The 15,283-nt window shown below is 35.4% G+C and overlaps 1 protein-coding gene across 15 annotated transcripts in view; it reads left to right on the forward strand.

Moving 5' to 3' along the window:
* MCTP1 (multiple C2 and transmembrane domain containing 1) overlaps positions 1 to 15,283 on the forward strand; it is a gene marked incomplete at its 3' end in the record, with an annotated part of 521,765 nt that overhangs the window by 282,445 nt on the left and 224,037 nt on the right. For 12 of the 15 annotated variants that reach the window (XM_082723856.1, XM_082723868.1, XM_082723870.1 and 9 more), the window contains exons 4-6: positions 193 to 272; positions 4,357 to 4,468; positions 13,941 to 13,979. In XM_082723856.1, coding sequence (XP_082579982.1) covers positions 193 to 272; positions 4,357 to 4,468; positions 13,941 to 13,979 — 231 coding nt within the window. The remainder of the gene's footprint in view (positions 1 to 192; positions 273 to 4,356; positions 4,469 to 13,940; positions 13,980 to 15,283) is intronic. The other 3 variants (XM_082723866.1, XM_082723869.1, XM_082723860.1) reach the window with 1 other exon arrangement.

A 15,283-nucleotide genomic window follows, 5' to 3' on the forward strand; every position in this document is an offset into this window, starting at 1 on the left:
CAAAGTTAAAGGTAGTTTCCTTTGTATGTTTTGCAAGACCCTAACATTTCAAGCAAAGTGAATTTTAAAAATATTAAGAAGTTTCATTGGTCTTGGTGACATAGACAACCAGTATTTTATAATCAAGATATTTTCATTTAGAGCTTATATAGATTTAGTTCTAATAATTGCCTTGTCTCTTTGGCTTCTTAGGTATTTGACTATGATTTTGGACTACAGGATGACTTTATGGGCTCGGCGTTTCTGGATCTCACACAATTGGAGTTGAACAGGTAACTTTGAACCTTTATAATATTGCTGCTTCTTGTTGGGAAGCTAGGCCTGTGTAATAGAAAATGTCAGCAGATCCGTTATCTAGTCACTGTTCTCTCATTTGTTGTTGTGAGCCTCATGCTAGCCAGTCTTTTTCAAGTTCATCTTTCTTATCTACCCAGTGGAAATACTAGCATCTTCTTTGATTCTCTCATTCAACAACCATTATTCAGGAGAAAAATTCTTGGACACCTGCTTTGTCTCCCAACAATAAAGATAAAAGACACATCCCTTACTTTTCACACAACTGGTATGGGTGTAGTGGGATGTAAAACAGATTATCCATGTTATTCAAAATTATTAATTTAAGAATCAGGCCACAGTATAAGAAATAAAACGTGTACCTTGCTTCAAAACCAGCCACTCCCTTATCACCTGAGCCCACGTACACTCTAATTTTGCTATCACTGGTAATCCTAGGTTATCTAAGAGTGCCTCAAACATGGAAGAAGATTAGTTGTATCTTCTCAGATTAGTTCATCATTGCTTGACTATTTGTAAAGTTACATAATTATTACTAATATTAGTCATTCCTCATACCTAATTATGGGCTTATGGTTTTTTTTAAAGGTTTTATTTATTTATTTGACAGACAGAGATCACAAGTAGGCAGAGAGGCAGAAAATGGGCTTCCTGCCGAGCAGAGAGCCTAATGCGGAGCTCGATCCCACGACCCTGAGATCATGACCTGAGCTGAAGGCAGAGGCTTCAACCCACTGAGCCACCTAGGCGACCCTGCGCTTATGTTTTTAAAAAATATATTTCAACTGGGAGCTTTGAATTAATACTAGAAAGGGAAAAAATATGTCTTAAAAGGGTCAAGCAGTGCTGGGATAGATTGCATAGGAAGCTGTGAGATCTTTGATGGTTTTAAGATGTTTTAGTTGATTATGTTCATCATGTGGCAGGAGTCATGGAAAGCCAGAAAGCAGAGTAATAGACCGGATGGCTATTTTATATGTTAAGAGCAAATGAAATAGAAACAGTAGAATCCCCTTATCTATTACAGTCAACTACGTTTGAGCAGACCAACACCTTGTTCTGACAAATGACTTCCAATATTCATTTTTGTCATGGGCTGGACAAAAGAGCAGTCTTCTCTGTACCTCCTCCACGTCCTCCACTTCAACCTACAGCTTCCTGTGGGCTGAGCTAATGACAGGCCTAGTGATTGCTGACTCCCCTCCCTCACCGCAGTGGAAGGACGTGTGTTAGATGGTTTTTTATGTAGTCCATCATCATGAAAACGGAGTTCCAACTAGAATGGACTGTGGTGTTCTTTTATAAAGGCCACCGTTATTTTTTCTGTGGACTTCTGCTAAAGGATATGCAAATTGCTGGATTGAATTACAGATTCAACTCGTAAATTCCAATCAGTTCAATTCATAAATTTCCCTTGTTCTCTATTAAAGATAAATCACTGGTGAAAAATAACTTTAAATGGAAAAAAATATGAGATGATTAAGAAAATAAAAAGAGATTATATATAAGCATTTTGTGTTTATTTTGACACATTACTTATTTTTTGTATTTAACCATTCCTTCCTCTCAAAACCACATAAACATCCTACTCTTTAAACAAAAAGTTCTAAACAAACTACTTTTTAAAATCACTAGCTGGTATATTCCATTACATTCTATGTATAAATCAGTAGTCCCTGGGTGCAAATAAATGGATAATGGTAGTAGCCATATAAATACTTATCTTACTATATAATGCGTTAAGGTTTTACATTAAAAGAAAATAATAGATAATCAGGGCGGCTCAGTTGGTTAAGCGACTGCCTTCTGTTCAGGTCATGATCCTGGAGTCCCACAATCGAGTCCCACATTGGGCTCCCAGCTCCATGGGGAGTCTACTTCTCCCTCTGACCTTCTCCCCTCTCAAGCTCTCTCTCTTTCTCAAATAAATAAATAAAATCTTAAAAAAAAAAAAAAGAAAAAAATAATAGATAATCATCATAAAACAATTGCAAATGTTCTTAAATCTTTTATTGTGTAATCATTATAAAAATGTAATGAAGTTGTTTCTATTAAATTTATATGTATTCATTACAGGGAAATGAATCAAATAAAATTGTAACCCCATATAAAAATATATATGTATGTATAATATGTACATATCTTTTATAATGCTTAACATGAATTTCTTAAGATAAAAGGAACAAATTGTCAAACCACAGTGATCAGTTGTAACTAAATTGATCATGAAGCAATTTGGATCACAACTATTATAACGTGTATTATCAGTCTAATTTTTCATCTTTCAGTTAAAACCTCTGACGTCAAAAAACTGTTCATTTTTTCTCATGACATTATCCCTTGACTTGGTAAAAATTAAGCATCATGTGAAAGAGTCTCCTAGTATTTCATCTTAGCAATAAAAAGTATCTGCGTTTCTCAATCCTGGTTGTATAGGAAAATCACTCAAGAGCTTTGCAAACAATATAAATTTCCACATCCCACCTTTTATCTATCGAACCAGGGTCATCATGGGTAGAATTAGGGAATAGACACTTTTTAAAAGCTCCCCAATGAATTCTGATGTGCCGACAGAATTGAAAATTCTTATTTGGACCAGCTTTTCCCACCAAGCCCTCCCAAAACTAGGCTCCAACTGTATCATTTATTAATTGTTAAGCTCCCTGAAGATAACGTTATCTTTGATCTTGACATCTGTTTTTTACCCAGAGCTTAGCACAGTGTGTGGTATTTCATATGTGCTTAATACATGTTTTGTGAATGAAAAGAACAAGTGACCGAACAAGTAAGGGAACATGCCTAATTTGACAACATTTAAAGATTTAAGTTTGTATTGAATATTCCACAATCCCTTAAGTTTACAGAGTGCATGAACCCCTGTTTGCTTAACAAAATGAACCAAATCAAATTCTACATAAAATATATTTATGTATATATCATATATACATATATACTATAAAACTTAACATGCATTTGTTAAAACTGAAATATTTGTTTAACTGAAATATGGAAATAAGATATTACCTACCCATTGTCAGTTGAATGTGTGTTTTGCATTATTTGTAAAAGTGAATTTGGGTAATACCGAGTTATTCATAATCTCTTCCTCAGACATACATGATTCTAAAGCTTTCTAAGTATGCGCTAACTCTGGATCCACTAACAATGGATTTCCTCATGTTTCTAAACCTAAAAGTTGTTTAGACATAGGTTTAAACAGCCAAAATATATAGAAGCATTTTAAACAATGGAGTCTGTTAAAAACATAAAAAAATAAAAATTATGTCTATGATGTATATTAGGCGAGTTATATTTTATCCTTTCCTTTTTTCCCATTCATCCATTCATTCTAAATCATGGAGTGGTCTGTAAATGACCCTCACTTACTTTTTAGTCTCAAATTTATAGAAAATAGTGGCTTTGCTTTCTGTGTGTTTAGAGATCCTTAAAAAAAAAAAAAAAGGACTTGTGGATTTCTCAATACTGTTATAGTTTCCCAGCCTTCTAGAACCCCAGGCAGGACTGAGACATCTGCAGTGAACCCAAGTATTTCCATTTGATCTACAATTGATTGGATAAGTTAGTGATTTAATGATATTTCAATAGCAACAGAAGTTATACCGGAAAAGTAAAGAAAACACAATTGGCTTTCTTTTTAAAATGATAAATTGTCTATCATATGATCTCCCTGATATGAGGAAGTTGAGAGGCAACGTGGGGGGTTTGAGGGGTAGGAAAAGAATAAATGAAACAAGGTGGGATCGGGAGGGAGACCAACCATAAGAGACTCTTAATCTCACAAAACAAACTGAGGGGGGCCGGTGGGAGGGGAGTAGGGAGAGGGTGTTGGGGTTATGGACATTGGGGAAGGTATGTGCTATGGTGAGTGCTGTGAAGTGTGTAAACCTGGCAATTCACAGACCTGTACCTCTGGGGCTAATAATACATTATATATTAATTTTTTTAAATGCAAAATATTAATATAATAAATTGTCAATATAAAATATATTTTTGGCCTATCCATTTAATGACTGCTCACAATCTTAATATTTTATATCATAGGCCCACAGATGTGACCCTAACATTGAAAGATCCCCATTATCCTGATCATTACCTTGGAATCATTTTGCTCTCTGTCATCCTTACCCCTAAAGAAGGAGAACACAGGGATGTGGTAAGTTGCCCCACAGCCTTGTAGGAGTGCTTTCTTGCTCTCACTTGGTGAAATGTCATGGGTCTTCTTTGAACCCAGAGGTGATAATAAAGAGAAGCTGCGTATGAAAGTCGGGCCTGTTCTTTGTTTCTGTAAGTATCCTGAGTATTCCTTAGTCCCTACATTTTACATCTTTTTCGACTCAAATTTCCTGTTCTGTGCTCCAGATCGAAACCTCTTGTTGTAAATAAGGGACACGTTTGCAATTTTTATTATAATTTCATTTCCGAATTTCAGACATGTTACGTTGCAGGCAAATGGTAGCATTCATTCAGGGAATACATTTGCTACTGAATTGAATATTTGGAATTCCACACGGAGGTATCCAGACTCTACTGTTTTGACCGTATTGTCTGGTGTACCATAACAAAGAAAAATGAGGTGAAATTATAATAGAGTTTCTGCATTCTGGTATTTGTTTGCTGAATGATAAGTGAATACGTTTCATCTTCTTGATGGGTTTCCATGTCGGTGTTACACATTTTCTAGCACTGGCTGTCTGTACTTCCTTGCACACCATGCTGCTGTGAGAAACTGACAAGGGATACAGAGGCGCCAATTACTCCAGCATGTTAAGTGACATTAAAAAACATCAGGTTCGACCTGCACGGGTATGCTTGCCAGTACACTTCCTGCCACAATTTGCTGGAGATTATCTGTTAGACTCCGTGCACTTTCATGTACTGGGAGCTGCTCCCACTAGTTTTGGTTAGAACACATTTGAGGAGTAAACATAATTTTTTTGGCAAGTCCAAGTACCCTATTTCAGCAATGTGTGTATTGTTGTCTTAAAGTGATGCATGATTAAAGTCGGTGTGTGTCGTCTGCCGGAAAGGTGTTATTGACATTTTCCCCTAGGTTGTAGATTAAAATAGTGAATCCCAACTTTAAATTTGGAACTGTTTTAAACTCATTGAAAAATTCACCCTTTCAACAAATATTTTTCTCTATCCTTTCCAAAAATTAAGCAACGAGCACACATATTCATATACTATATTTGTTAAGTATGGTTTAACTATCCATGCTTAATTCAGTGAGGTATAAATTTCTCTTTTTTAACAAGTACTACCAAAATCTACTGTGAGAACTTAGCACCATAAACAAAATGCATGTGAGTGTGCATATGCACAGGCCCACATGTGCCAATGGAAGGGTAGGTAAGGAAACTTTTTTACAGAAATTAAAATTCCATTTAGAAATGGAAGCCCATCATTGTAGACGTCACCAATCCAGAATATATTATACAGCACAAGGAATAAGTACAGCACAATACATCACCCAGGACAGGCCAAGGAGTATATCCTAGCTGGCCAATCCATAGGATTGGAATAAATTGTGTTTATTCATATTTTATTGAATTTTATTGTTTATTGCTTAATCTAAATAATCCTAGTATTGGCCAAAGCCTACTGTAAGCCAGGTTCTATGCAATTCCCTTGTGAGACTATAGAACGTCTATCCAGTGGAGAACTTAGGGATAAAATAATTACTGAAGGAAATTTATAGTGACGACTGTTTTGAGTTCAGTGAAAGAGAGGTGTGTGTTGCTGTTAAGATAATACAATAGAATTTGGTCTAGTTAGGGAAACAGGAATTCTCTAAGGAAGTCAAATGGGACTTGAGGTCTGAAGTGTGAACAGGAGTTAATAAGACAAAAACCAGGGAAGGAGAGTATTCAAGCAGAGGAAACTGTGTGTGCAAAGATCCTGTGGCTAGAGAAAATAGGTCGCACTCCAGGAACTGAAAAATTCCTGGAGCTTAGGAAAGGTGGAGGCAAAGGAGAGTGTGGGAGATCATGACATGTGATGACAGTGGAAAGGGGATACCGACTGTGTAGGAACTGTAGGCCATGTTAAGGTTTGTTGTCATTCCCCGAAGAGCAAGGGGGAGTCTATAAATCAGAAGTGGCATAATCATTTTCACCTTTTGAAAATAGCTGTGTAGCTACATTGTGGAAAACAGATGGAAGGGTGAGAATGGATACATTGAGATCAGTTAGGACCAACTATTGCCAAAATCCTGCTGGAAGATGATAGAGGTTTGGATTAGGATTGTTCGAGGTAGAGATGGAAAGAAATCAGCAGGTTTATGTATAAGAGGAAAAATCAACAAAACTTAGTGACAGAATCTTATTTTGAGATTCTTTGCTCTTTTAATGAAAAATAGCACTTTATAAATGAAAATACCTAAGTGCCTGAGATCTTATGTCTCCCAAACCATCCCAACTGGCAACATGACTGTAAAGTAGAAGGATATGGTGGCTGGTATAGTTATTTGGGTGATTTGGTGATGGAGGGTCTGTTGAATTCTTGCAGAAAAGGGATATTTATTAAGTGCTCTAACATCAAACTGAGGCTTGAGAGATCAAGTTAGAACCAAGATGAAGCTGCTAAGTTGTCCTGAATTGCACGGAAATGAGTCGTCAGATTATTAGCACAGGCAAAGTGGTTTCCAGCATTATTTGTCCTTTAACAATTCCTGTAAAAATCTTTCAATCTCCACAGTTGCTCAAATTTATTATTTCAACACAATGTCTTTCTAATTAGAAAAACATCCTTTAAAAGTATTATAGCCTGATTAATGATCATCAGTGATTTATCAAACATGAATAGGAAGAAAACAGGTGGGTTATATGAAACAGTTGCTCATCAAAAATCTGGTATTGTTCATCTTTTCTTCCTTTTCTGTTTTCCTCATCGTCTCTCTCCAGCCCCATTTACCCTTAAAACAAAGAGTTCTTCCTGAAATCGTCATGCTGTTTTCTTGATTCAAGTCCCTTTGACTGCTCAGCTTTTGAAAGAAAAGCCTTTACTGCCAAGTATTTTTTCATTCACTGCTTGACTTCGCGCCCTCCCCCTTCAGAGTCCCAAACAGCACTGAATTCAGCCCTCCGTGGCAAGTGAAAAAGGATGTCTTCTTCCCCCCACCCCCACACTAGCCTTGACTTCACCTGGCTTCTCTCTTCTTCACCAGAGAAGCAAGTAGCTTAGTGAGGACTCAGTGCCTCAGAAAAGCACAACAGCTGAAGCAGAAACCAGAGCCAGCTTCTGGCTGGTGACCATCCTGACCTCCAGTCACACGTGAGGAGTGGAGGAAGGGTGTCCAGTGTGGTGTCACTTGCGCCTCCTTGGGAATGTGATCAAGAGCGAGGAGTATGGGGCTGGTTGTGGAGAAGTGAACTGACTCACGTAGAGGGGAGAAAGCAGGAAAGATCCCCTACAGATACTCTTGTGGCATCCCCAGTATCCTGGCTAGTCTGATGTCCTAGATTTGAATCGGGGCTTCTAAGCATATGCTTACAGGATGAAAATTTCTAAAAAGACATAAATTCTCTTTTCTTTTCTTTTATTCTATATAGCAGTTTTATAGCTATTTCATTAAAGTCTCTAAAACTTTGAACCAACACTAATTATGAGATTTTGAGACTGAACAAGGACCATTTGTTGGCTGAACAAGTATCAAAAAACATTGACTGATCATCTGTAAACATTGTGCCAGGCCCTATAATGTCCTCTTTATTCTTCTTCTAAGAGTTCAGTGACCTGTATTTATTTCTCTAATTCGATGGAAATTTCTGATGAGGGTCTTTAAAGCTCTCCAATGAGCATCATGTGTTCCCTCACTGGTAACCTCTGCCCCAGTCATACAAACTCCGGCAGAGCTCACCTTCTCTCTAGTCTCGGCTTTCTTCCCTGTCCCTTGTCCTACCTCACATACCTCACCTCCATCTTTTATCCTATCACTTCTGGTAAAAATTAATAAATATATATATGTGTGTGTGTAATATATATACACACACATATAAATACATATAATTACATATATGTAAAATATTGCTTTTGATTACCTTTCTTTTGAGAACTGCTCTCAAAGCTAGTCCAGCTTTCTGTACCAGTGGTTGTTCAATGAGTTGCAGATGAATGTCTATGAGGATATGAAGGGACACTTTAAAGATCCAGGAAAAGGTAGTTTAAGGGTTTTTTTTCTTCTTCTCAGTATTCAAGTTCCCGAGATTGTCACAAACAATATTAAGTACTTACTTAATTTTCTTTTGAGTTCTTAAAATTAGTACATTAATGATCTTCTGCTTGAAATTGAGTATGAAGATATTTGATGATGACAACGCATTAGAAGCATATCATTGTATTTTCTCCATTTTGTACCATGTCTAGTATTAGCTCCATATGTTTCCCTGGAAATATATTTGAAGCTTTTTAGTTAAAAACAATCAGGAATCCAATGTATCTTTAAATTAAATTTTTATATGTCTGAAATATAAAACATATTTCTGTCTTGAAAATGGTAGGCCGAACTTTCACAAATTACCCAGGGAACAAATCTTGTTTAGAAAAATTCAAATGCAGGCTAGAAATCAGTTACTAAAGTCTTCACAATTTTATTTAATATTAACATGATATATAGGAAAGGAAAAGAGGGTGATTTTTGCATTGATCCTCACACACCAAAATTATGAGTTCTACTCTCGGGTTATTAGAACAGAAATAATCTATGTTAAGCTTTTGGGATTTAAGACTTAAGCCCAAGAACCACATGTTTATGCTTGTGCCTGTATTTACAAAGCTTTGCTAAATATTTTCTATGTGTTAAAATAGAGAATGGAAGGCATGACTTCAAGAGCTAGTGACCAAGTCTAACAATCAACCAGGCAATAGAACATTAATGTTAAAAAAATGCTATTGAAAGTAGGAATAAAATGGAAATACAGAGTACTTAACATCACAAAGTGCTCAAGTTTCTAAATCAGTTATCTTGTGAGTTGTGTTTGTTGTTTTTTTTTTTTTTTATGCACTCTTAATACTGACAATACATGCCATGAATAATGCAGTTGGAATGATTTCTCCTTGTGTTGATTGCCAGTTCTGGAAATCAGTAAAACTGAAGAAGGAGTTGAAAATCCCAGCAGCCTCCTGAATCTACGAAAGCCTCTAAAATATGCAATGTCTAATTATAGCAATTTAAGGAGTATAGTATGAGTAATAGCAATAGTATTTCAAAATTGCTTATACTAAAGTCTTCTCCATTGAGCTCATCATTGAGTCTTTAAAAAAAAAAAATCTCAGATGTGAACGGATATATAGAGATACATATTTTCTTAAGTTTCCAGCATTGTGTGTATGAGAAACCACAGTCTTCATGGGGGGCAGGGGCATGCTGTTGAGTTGCATGACACAGCTGTCATTTCTGTTTTGAATGCATGTCTTGTTTTTGAACCTACAAAAGTATGTCATGCATCCATGTGTGTCCTGTATATGGTATTTTGGTCTGATAGTGTGTTTGAGTTCTTTCTGGCTCTTTTTCTAGCAGAGTTCAATCCACAGCTTTCTTCATTGGAGAATTTGTGAAATAAAAGTGAGTTAATTTATGTTGCACACTCTCTTAGATAACCTAGACCTACAAATTGCTTGGCTAAAGCTAAAAAAAAAAAAAAAAAAATAGAGGATTGTAAGAAACATATGAATTGACCCCATTTGGCCTTTAGCAAATTAAAAATATACTTTTTTCATGTTGGTTTATTTTGCAAATTTTTCTAAATTATTTCATAGCTAACATTTTTTTAAAATCCACTTATAAAAATTTAATGTTTTATAATACGTTTATACAATAATATCTAGCTATTCTCTGATTATTCTATCTTTAGTAGCCATGTAATTGCCTAAAAACTACCACAATAAAAAATAAAGCTAATAAATGGATTGAGAATGTGGAATCTCATGAAAACATAATCAGCTCTACAGGTCTATCAAGGCCATATTTTTATACTACTTATTTCTTTCACTGGTTTCAAAGAAAGTTGAGCTACTAATGAAGAAGTCTGATTATCCTGTAATAATATTAGATAATGGTGCTTTCAAAAACAAATTCATATGTTTCTCAGCTGAAATTAAGATCGTAGAGCAAAAAGTAAATCTTATTTTTCTATAATTTGCTTTATTTCCTATCTTTAACATTCCCCAATCTTTCTTCTCTAACATCTCACAGATAGCAAAGGTGTTAGTAGTAATACTGTGTTTGTTAAATTCGCCTTTTTTTTTAAATCTTCTACTGTTTCCAGTTTTATTGAATCTTTCTTAACCCAACCATCTAAAAAGAAAAAGAAACTTGGGAGGGGGATACTTAAACCCAATACTTAGCTGGTTGGCTTTGCTCAAGAAGCAGAAACCTTGTTATAAAATCTAGGGACCACTTTCTTTCACCATACACTAAAATAAACTCAAAATGGATTTAAGACCTGACTGGGAGAGCTGAAACTATAAAAATCCTTGAAGAGAACACAGGCAGTAATGTCTCTGACATCAACCGTGGGAACATTTTTCTAGATATGTACACAAGAAACAACATGTGTTGATGAGAATGTGGAGAAGGAACCCTTTTGCCCTGTTGGTGGGAATGCAAACTGCTGCAGCCATTATGGAAAACAGTAAGGAAGTTTCTCAAAAAGTTAAAAATAGAACTACCCTATCATCTGGTAATTGCAGTACTGGATATTTACCCCCAAAATGCAAAAACACTCATTCAAAAGGATACATGCACCCTTTGTCTATAGCAACGTTATTTACAATAGCCTAACTATGGAAGCAGTCTGAATGTCTATCAATTGATAAATGAATAAAGATGATATGGTATATATATATATCTATAGATATATATAGATATATATATATATATATGTATATATGTATATATGTATATCTCATATCTATATATATATATACACACACAAATATTATTCAGTCATATAAATGAATGAAATCTTGCCATTTGCAACAACACACTTAAAGCTAGAGAGTACAAAATGTTAAACAAAAGCCAGTCAGTCAAGAGAGAAACAAATAACATATAACCTCACTTCTATGTGGAATTTAAGAAACAACACAAATGGGCGAAGAAAAAAGAGAGAGAGACAAACCGAGAAACAGACTCTTAACTATAGAGAACAAACTTAAGGGTTACCAGAGGGGAGCTGGGTGGGGGAGCTGAGTGAAATATGGAATGGGGATTAAAGAATACACTTGTCATGATGAAAAAAATAAATAAAATAATATTTTTAAAAATCTAGGGACATTTAGAGAGTCAGTGGATCTAATAATAGATTTCTAGAAACCAAATCAGGAAAATAACAGATTTAGGTCCGTAACTGCCAGATCTTTCACATTTATGCTCTGGGAAATCATTGATTTTTTGTTTGTTTGTGTCAGTATCTCAACTCTGAAAAATGAAACCATGCAGCCTATTAGTTTTGAGAGACAGGAAAAAATACCAACCCATAGTTAGCTTTACGTCTTGAAGGTTTATTGCATGCAGTGGCTCTAAGTCAGGGAATGTGTTTGTTTGTTTTTTAAGATTTTATTTATTTGACATACAGAGATCATAAGTAGGCAGAGATACAGGCAGGGATTGAGGAGGAAGCAGGCTCCCCACGGAGCAGAGAGCCTGATGTGGGGCTCAGTCCCAGGACCCTGGGATCAGGACCTGAGCCGAAGGCAGAGGCTTTAACTGGCTGAGCCACCCAGGTGCCCCAGAGAATGTGGTTTTGAGCAGCAGTGGTGAATGTGTGTCATTCTGTGTAGTGTTGCCCTGAGATTCAACTCGTCCTCATGTTCTTAGCCCCTTCTTCATAGTATAGCATTTCTTATAGAATGGAATTTTAGGAGATTCTTAGGAACCAGACGGTGATGATAAATGGCCAAGAGCTAAGAGATTAGACTTTCTGACTTATCTTAATCGTTCTTACTTGATTTGACTCAAAACATTGCCTCTAGAAATTACCATTCTTTGTTCATTGAAACTCTGCTTTCTGAGAAAGTTGAGCATTTATTATTTTACATCAGCTGGTGGAGTTTCTATGAATGGCATACCATAGAAGTATTTGGTTTCCAGTTGCCTTTCAGTGATCAGGGAGAAGGTGGTGATATTGGTGTTGATGCTGAGAACAATAACTCACTTAAGATCAACAATGAACATTGATTATATGACCACTACTGTGGCCCTCTCCACAACCCAATGTTGTTGTTTTTTTAAATTAACATATAATGTACTATTTGTCCCAGGGGTACAGGTCTGAATCATCAGGATTACACCCCAATGGTGGGTTTTGTTGCTACAAAATAAATTGCACATTAGTGCTTAGAAAACATATAAAATGTTTCTATAAATAGTATTTGATAACAATGCCTTGCTGTTTCCTGGCTCTATTCAAAAAAAAAAAAAAAAAAATCAGGAATTATGGCAACCTTAGGAAATCTATCACTCTCCCGTATTTTGGTCAATATTTAACACACAGGATATACAGGAAAAATATAACTTATAAAACCACTATCTACAAAGAAGAGGAATGAATCCCATATCTTTGACAATTTTATGATTTTTCTCATTTCTTACCATAGAACTTCGTAATTCCATTGTCTTGGTTTAGGCCAAAAGTTGTCTTCTATGTGACTTAATCTTATATTAAAATATTTTCTTTGTTGTATTTTTGTAATTTATTAGTAGTTTCTGAAATGGACCTGCCTTATAGTGAATTCTGCTGAAGGAGGTATGGTTCTTATAGGCACCAGTATGCTTCCTTGATGTACAAATATGACAAGCATTTCTATGAGCTATATTCTTTGTTCCAAACTCCCTATTCTCCACTTCATCGGCCTTAAAGATAAGAGAGGGTAAAGAGGTTAATCAGGAAGTTAATACCGCAGTGTTCACGGAGAAAAATTTAAAACTGAAGAGTGAATAAAAGATCTTTGGATTTTTACGACTTACTTTATGCAAGAGACCACTGATCTTGGGCACTCATTAAAGATTTCCATTAGCCTTAAATTAAACTTATAGCCATAATTACTTCTTATTATGAAACACACAGACAGAAAAAACTGATTTAAAGGACATGTTATGGCTGAACATTTAGCAAGAAGATCGACTGATGCAACGTTTTTCACAACTGAAAGCATTTGTAGACCCCAAGGTAGTTAAAGATTAACTGGAAGCAGAGCTAATGCTAGGGTGCCACCAAAGCGACAGACTCTTGGACATGTTTGAAGAGAAAAGTTACCTGGTAAAGTCATCGTACACCGTCAGCCTCCACCACCAAAGGGAACAATTGCCAATCATGAGACTCAATAGGTTTTTTTTTTTTTTCCCCAACCAATAATTAAGATATCTCAAAATTTCCATTCTATTTAAAAATACTGTCTCATTTCTCTCTACAAAAGAATAAAGTGAACTCTCACCAGAAAGACTGCTTGAATGTTAAAGGTGCTTCTTCTAGCTGTGTGTGTGTGTCTGTGATAAACAAGTTTTGTCTTGTATACTCGTTGCTGGAAACTGCTGTTTAAATGTTAAGCTCCCTCTAGAAAACCACTGGCTGCCCTATTCTGTACTCAAGTGATAAGATAATGAAAATGCTTTATTTCGTTTACAGACAATGCTAATGAGGAAGAGCTGGAAAAGGTCAAGTAAGGTAATGGCTTAGCATGTGATCTTTCAGCTTTTCTTGTTGAGAAGAACTATCAGCTGCATTTCCAAATCTGTCTCACACCTCTTCAAATCGTACTACAGGATTTCATCACTCTTGTTATTTTTTTTTTCTCATAAACTTCAAGTAAATCATGTGATGCTTCTTAAGTAACTAGAAATCACACTGATCAACTCACTCATATCCACATCATCCTCTTGCTAATGCCTGGTCCCTTCTCAGCATCATTCTCAGCATCTGATTTCTGTTGTGTGTGCCACAGGGTCTAGAAAATGCCTTTGCTCCAAATCAGGAGAAAAATGGTTGGATTAGGGTAGAGACCACTCCAGAGAGAAGGAAGATTCATGTAACTCTCTGTCATTGTTCATTGAGAATGGAGTCTGAGGTTTTCTAAACTCAAAACCCCTCCAGTGCTACGTCTTTGGAGTCTGTACTGAGAAGAGTTTTCCATTGTGGCCTCTTCTCACTTCAAGAAATAAATGGCTCTTGGGAGTGAGAGGAGTTTGTGGTTCAAAGACCTGGCTCTTCTTATAACTTGTAAAATACACAAGATATAAACTAAGCATCTCATTTGTTCAGTGGCCGGACCACTCTTGGACATAAATAAATACCAAGATGAAACTGACTTTTATATGCAAAGTCCTTGAAATAAAGGGATTTTATGTGTAAAGATCTGTTTAGTTCAAAATTCTATTTATAAGGTCACTATTCATTTTTAATAGTGGGTAATTTTTTTAGACCCTGGAACATGACAATCTTTTTTTTCCCCCCATTCTGATTGAATCATGCTATTACTTAAATTTTTCTTTAATTTTTTCATTTTTAATAACTGTGAATTTAGAAAATACATCAAAATGTTTTTATATTTATGATAATTCTGAATTTTCTTTAACAAGTATTTCTTACTGTACAGTTTCCTCTTAATTCTTATAGTATTAATGACTGAAAGATAACTTGGCTCACAAAAAGGTCAGGGCCATTTTAAAAATCACCTTTACATTTTAATAAAGTGAAAGCATCTATTAAAGAAAATTGCTGAGTATTTCTGACTTAGTATTCACTGTGCTTTTTATTGACCAAAATAAAGTTTCAAATAGTCTTAAAAAGAAGTTTGCACTGTTCATGTTTGTATTACATGTTTTTCTTTGTAATTTACTTCAAAGTTAGTATTATCTGAAAATAATGAATTTTTTAAAAGTCATGTAATTTGACTTTCCTCATTCTGTGTCTATATTATGACAAATGTGTGTAAAAATGATGTAATACCTTAATATATATCAATATTTTCT

This window comes from Mustela nivalis, assembly GCF_964662115.1.
Source record: "Mustela nivalis genome assembly, chromosome: 3".
NCBI lineage: Eukaryota > Metazoa > Chordata > Mammalia > Carnivora > Mustelidae > Mustela > Mustela nivalis.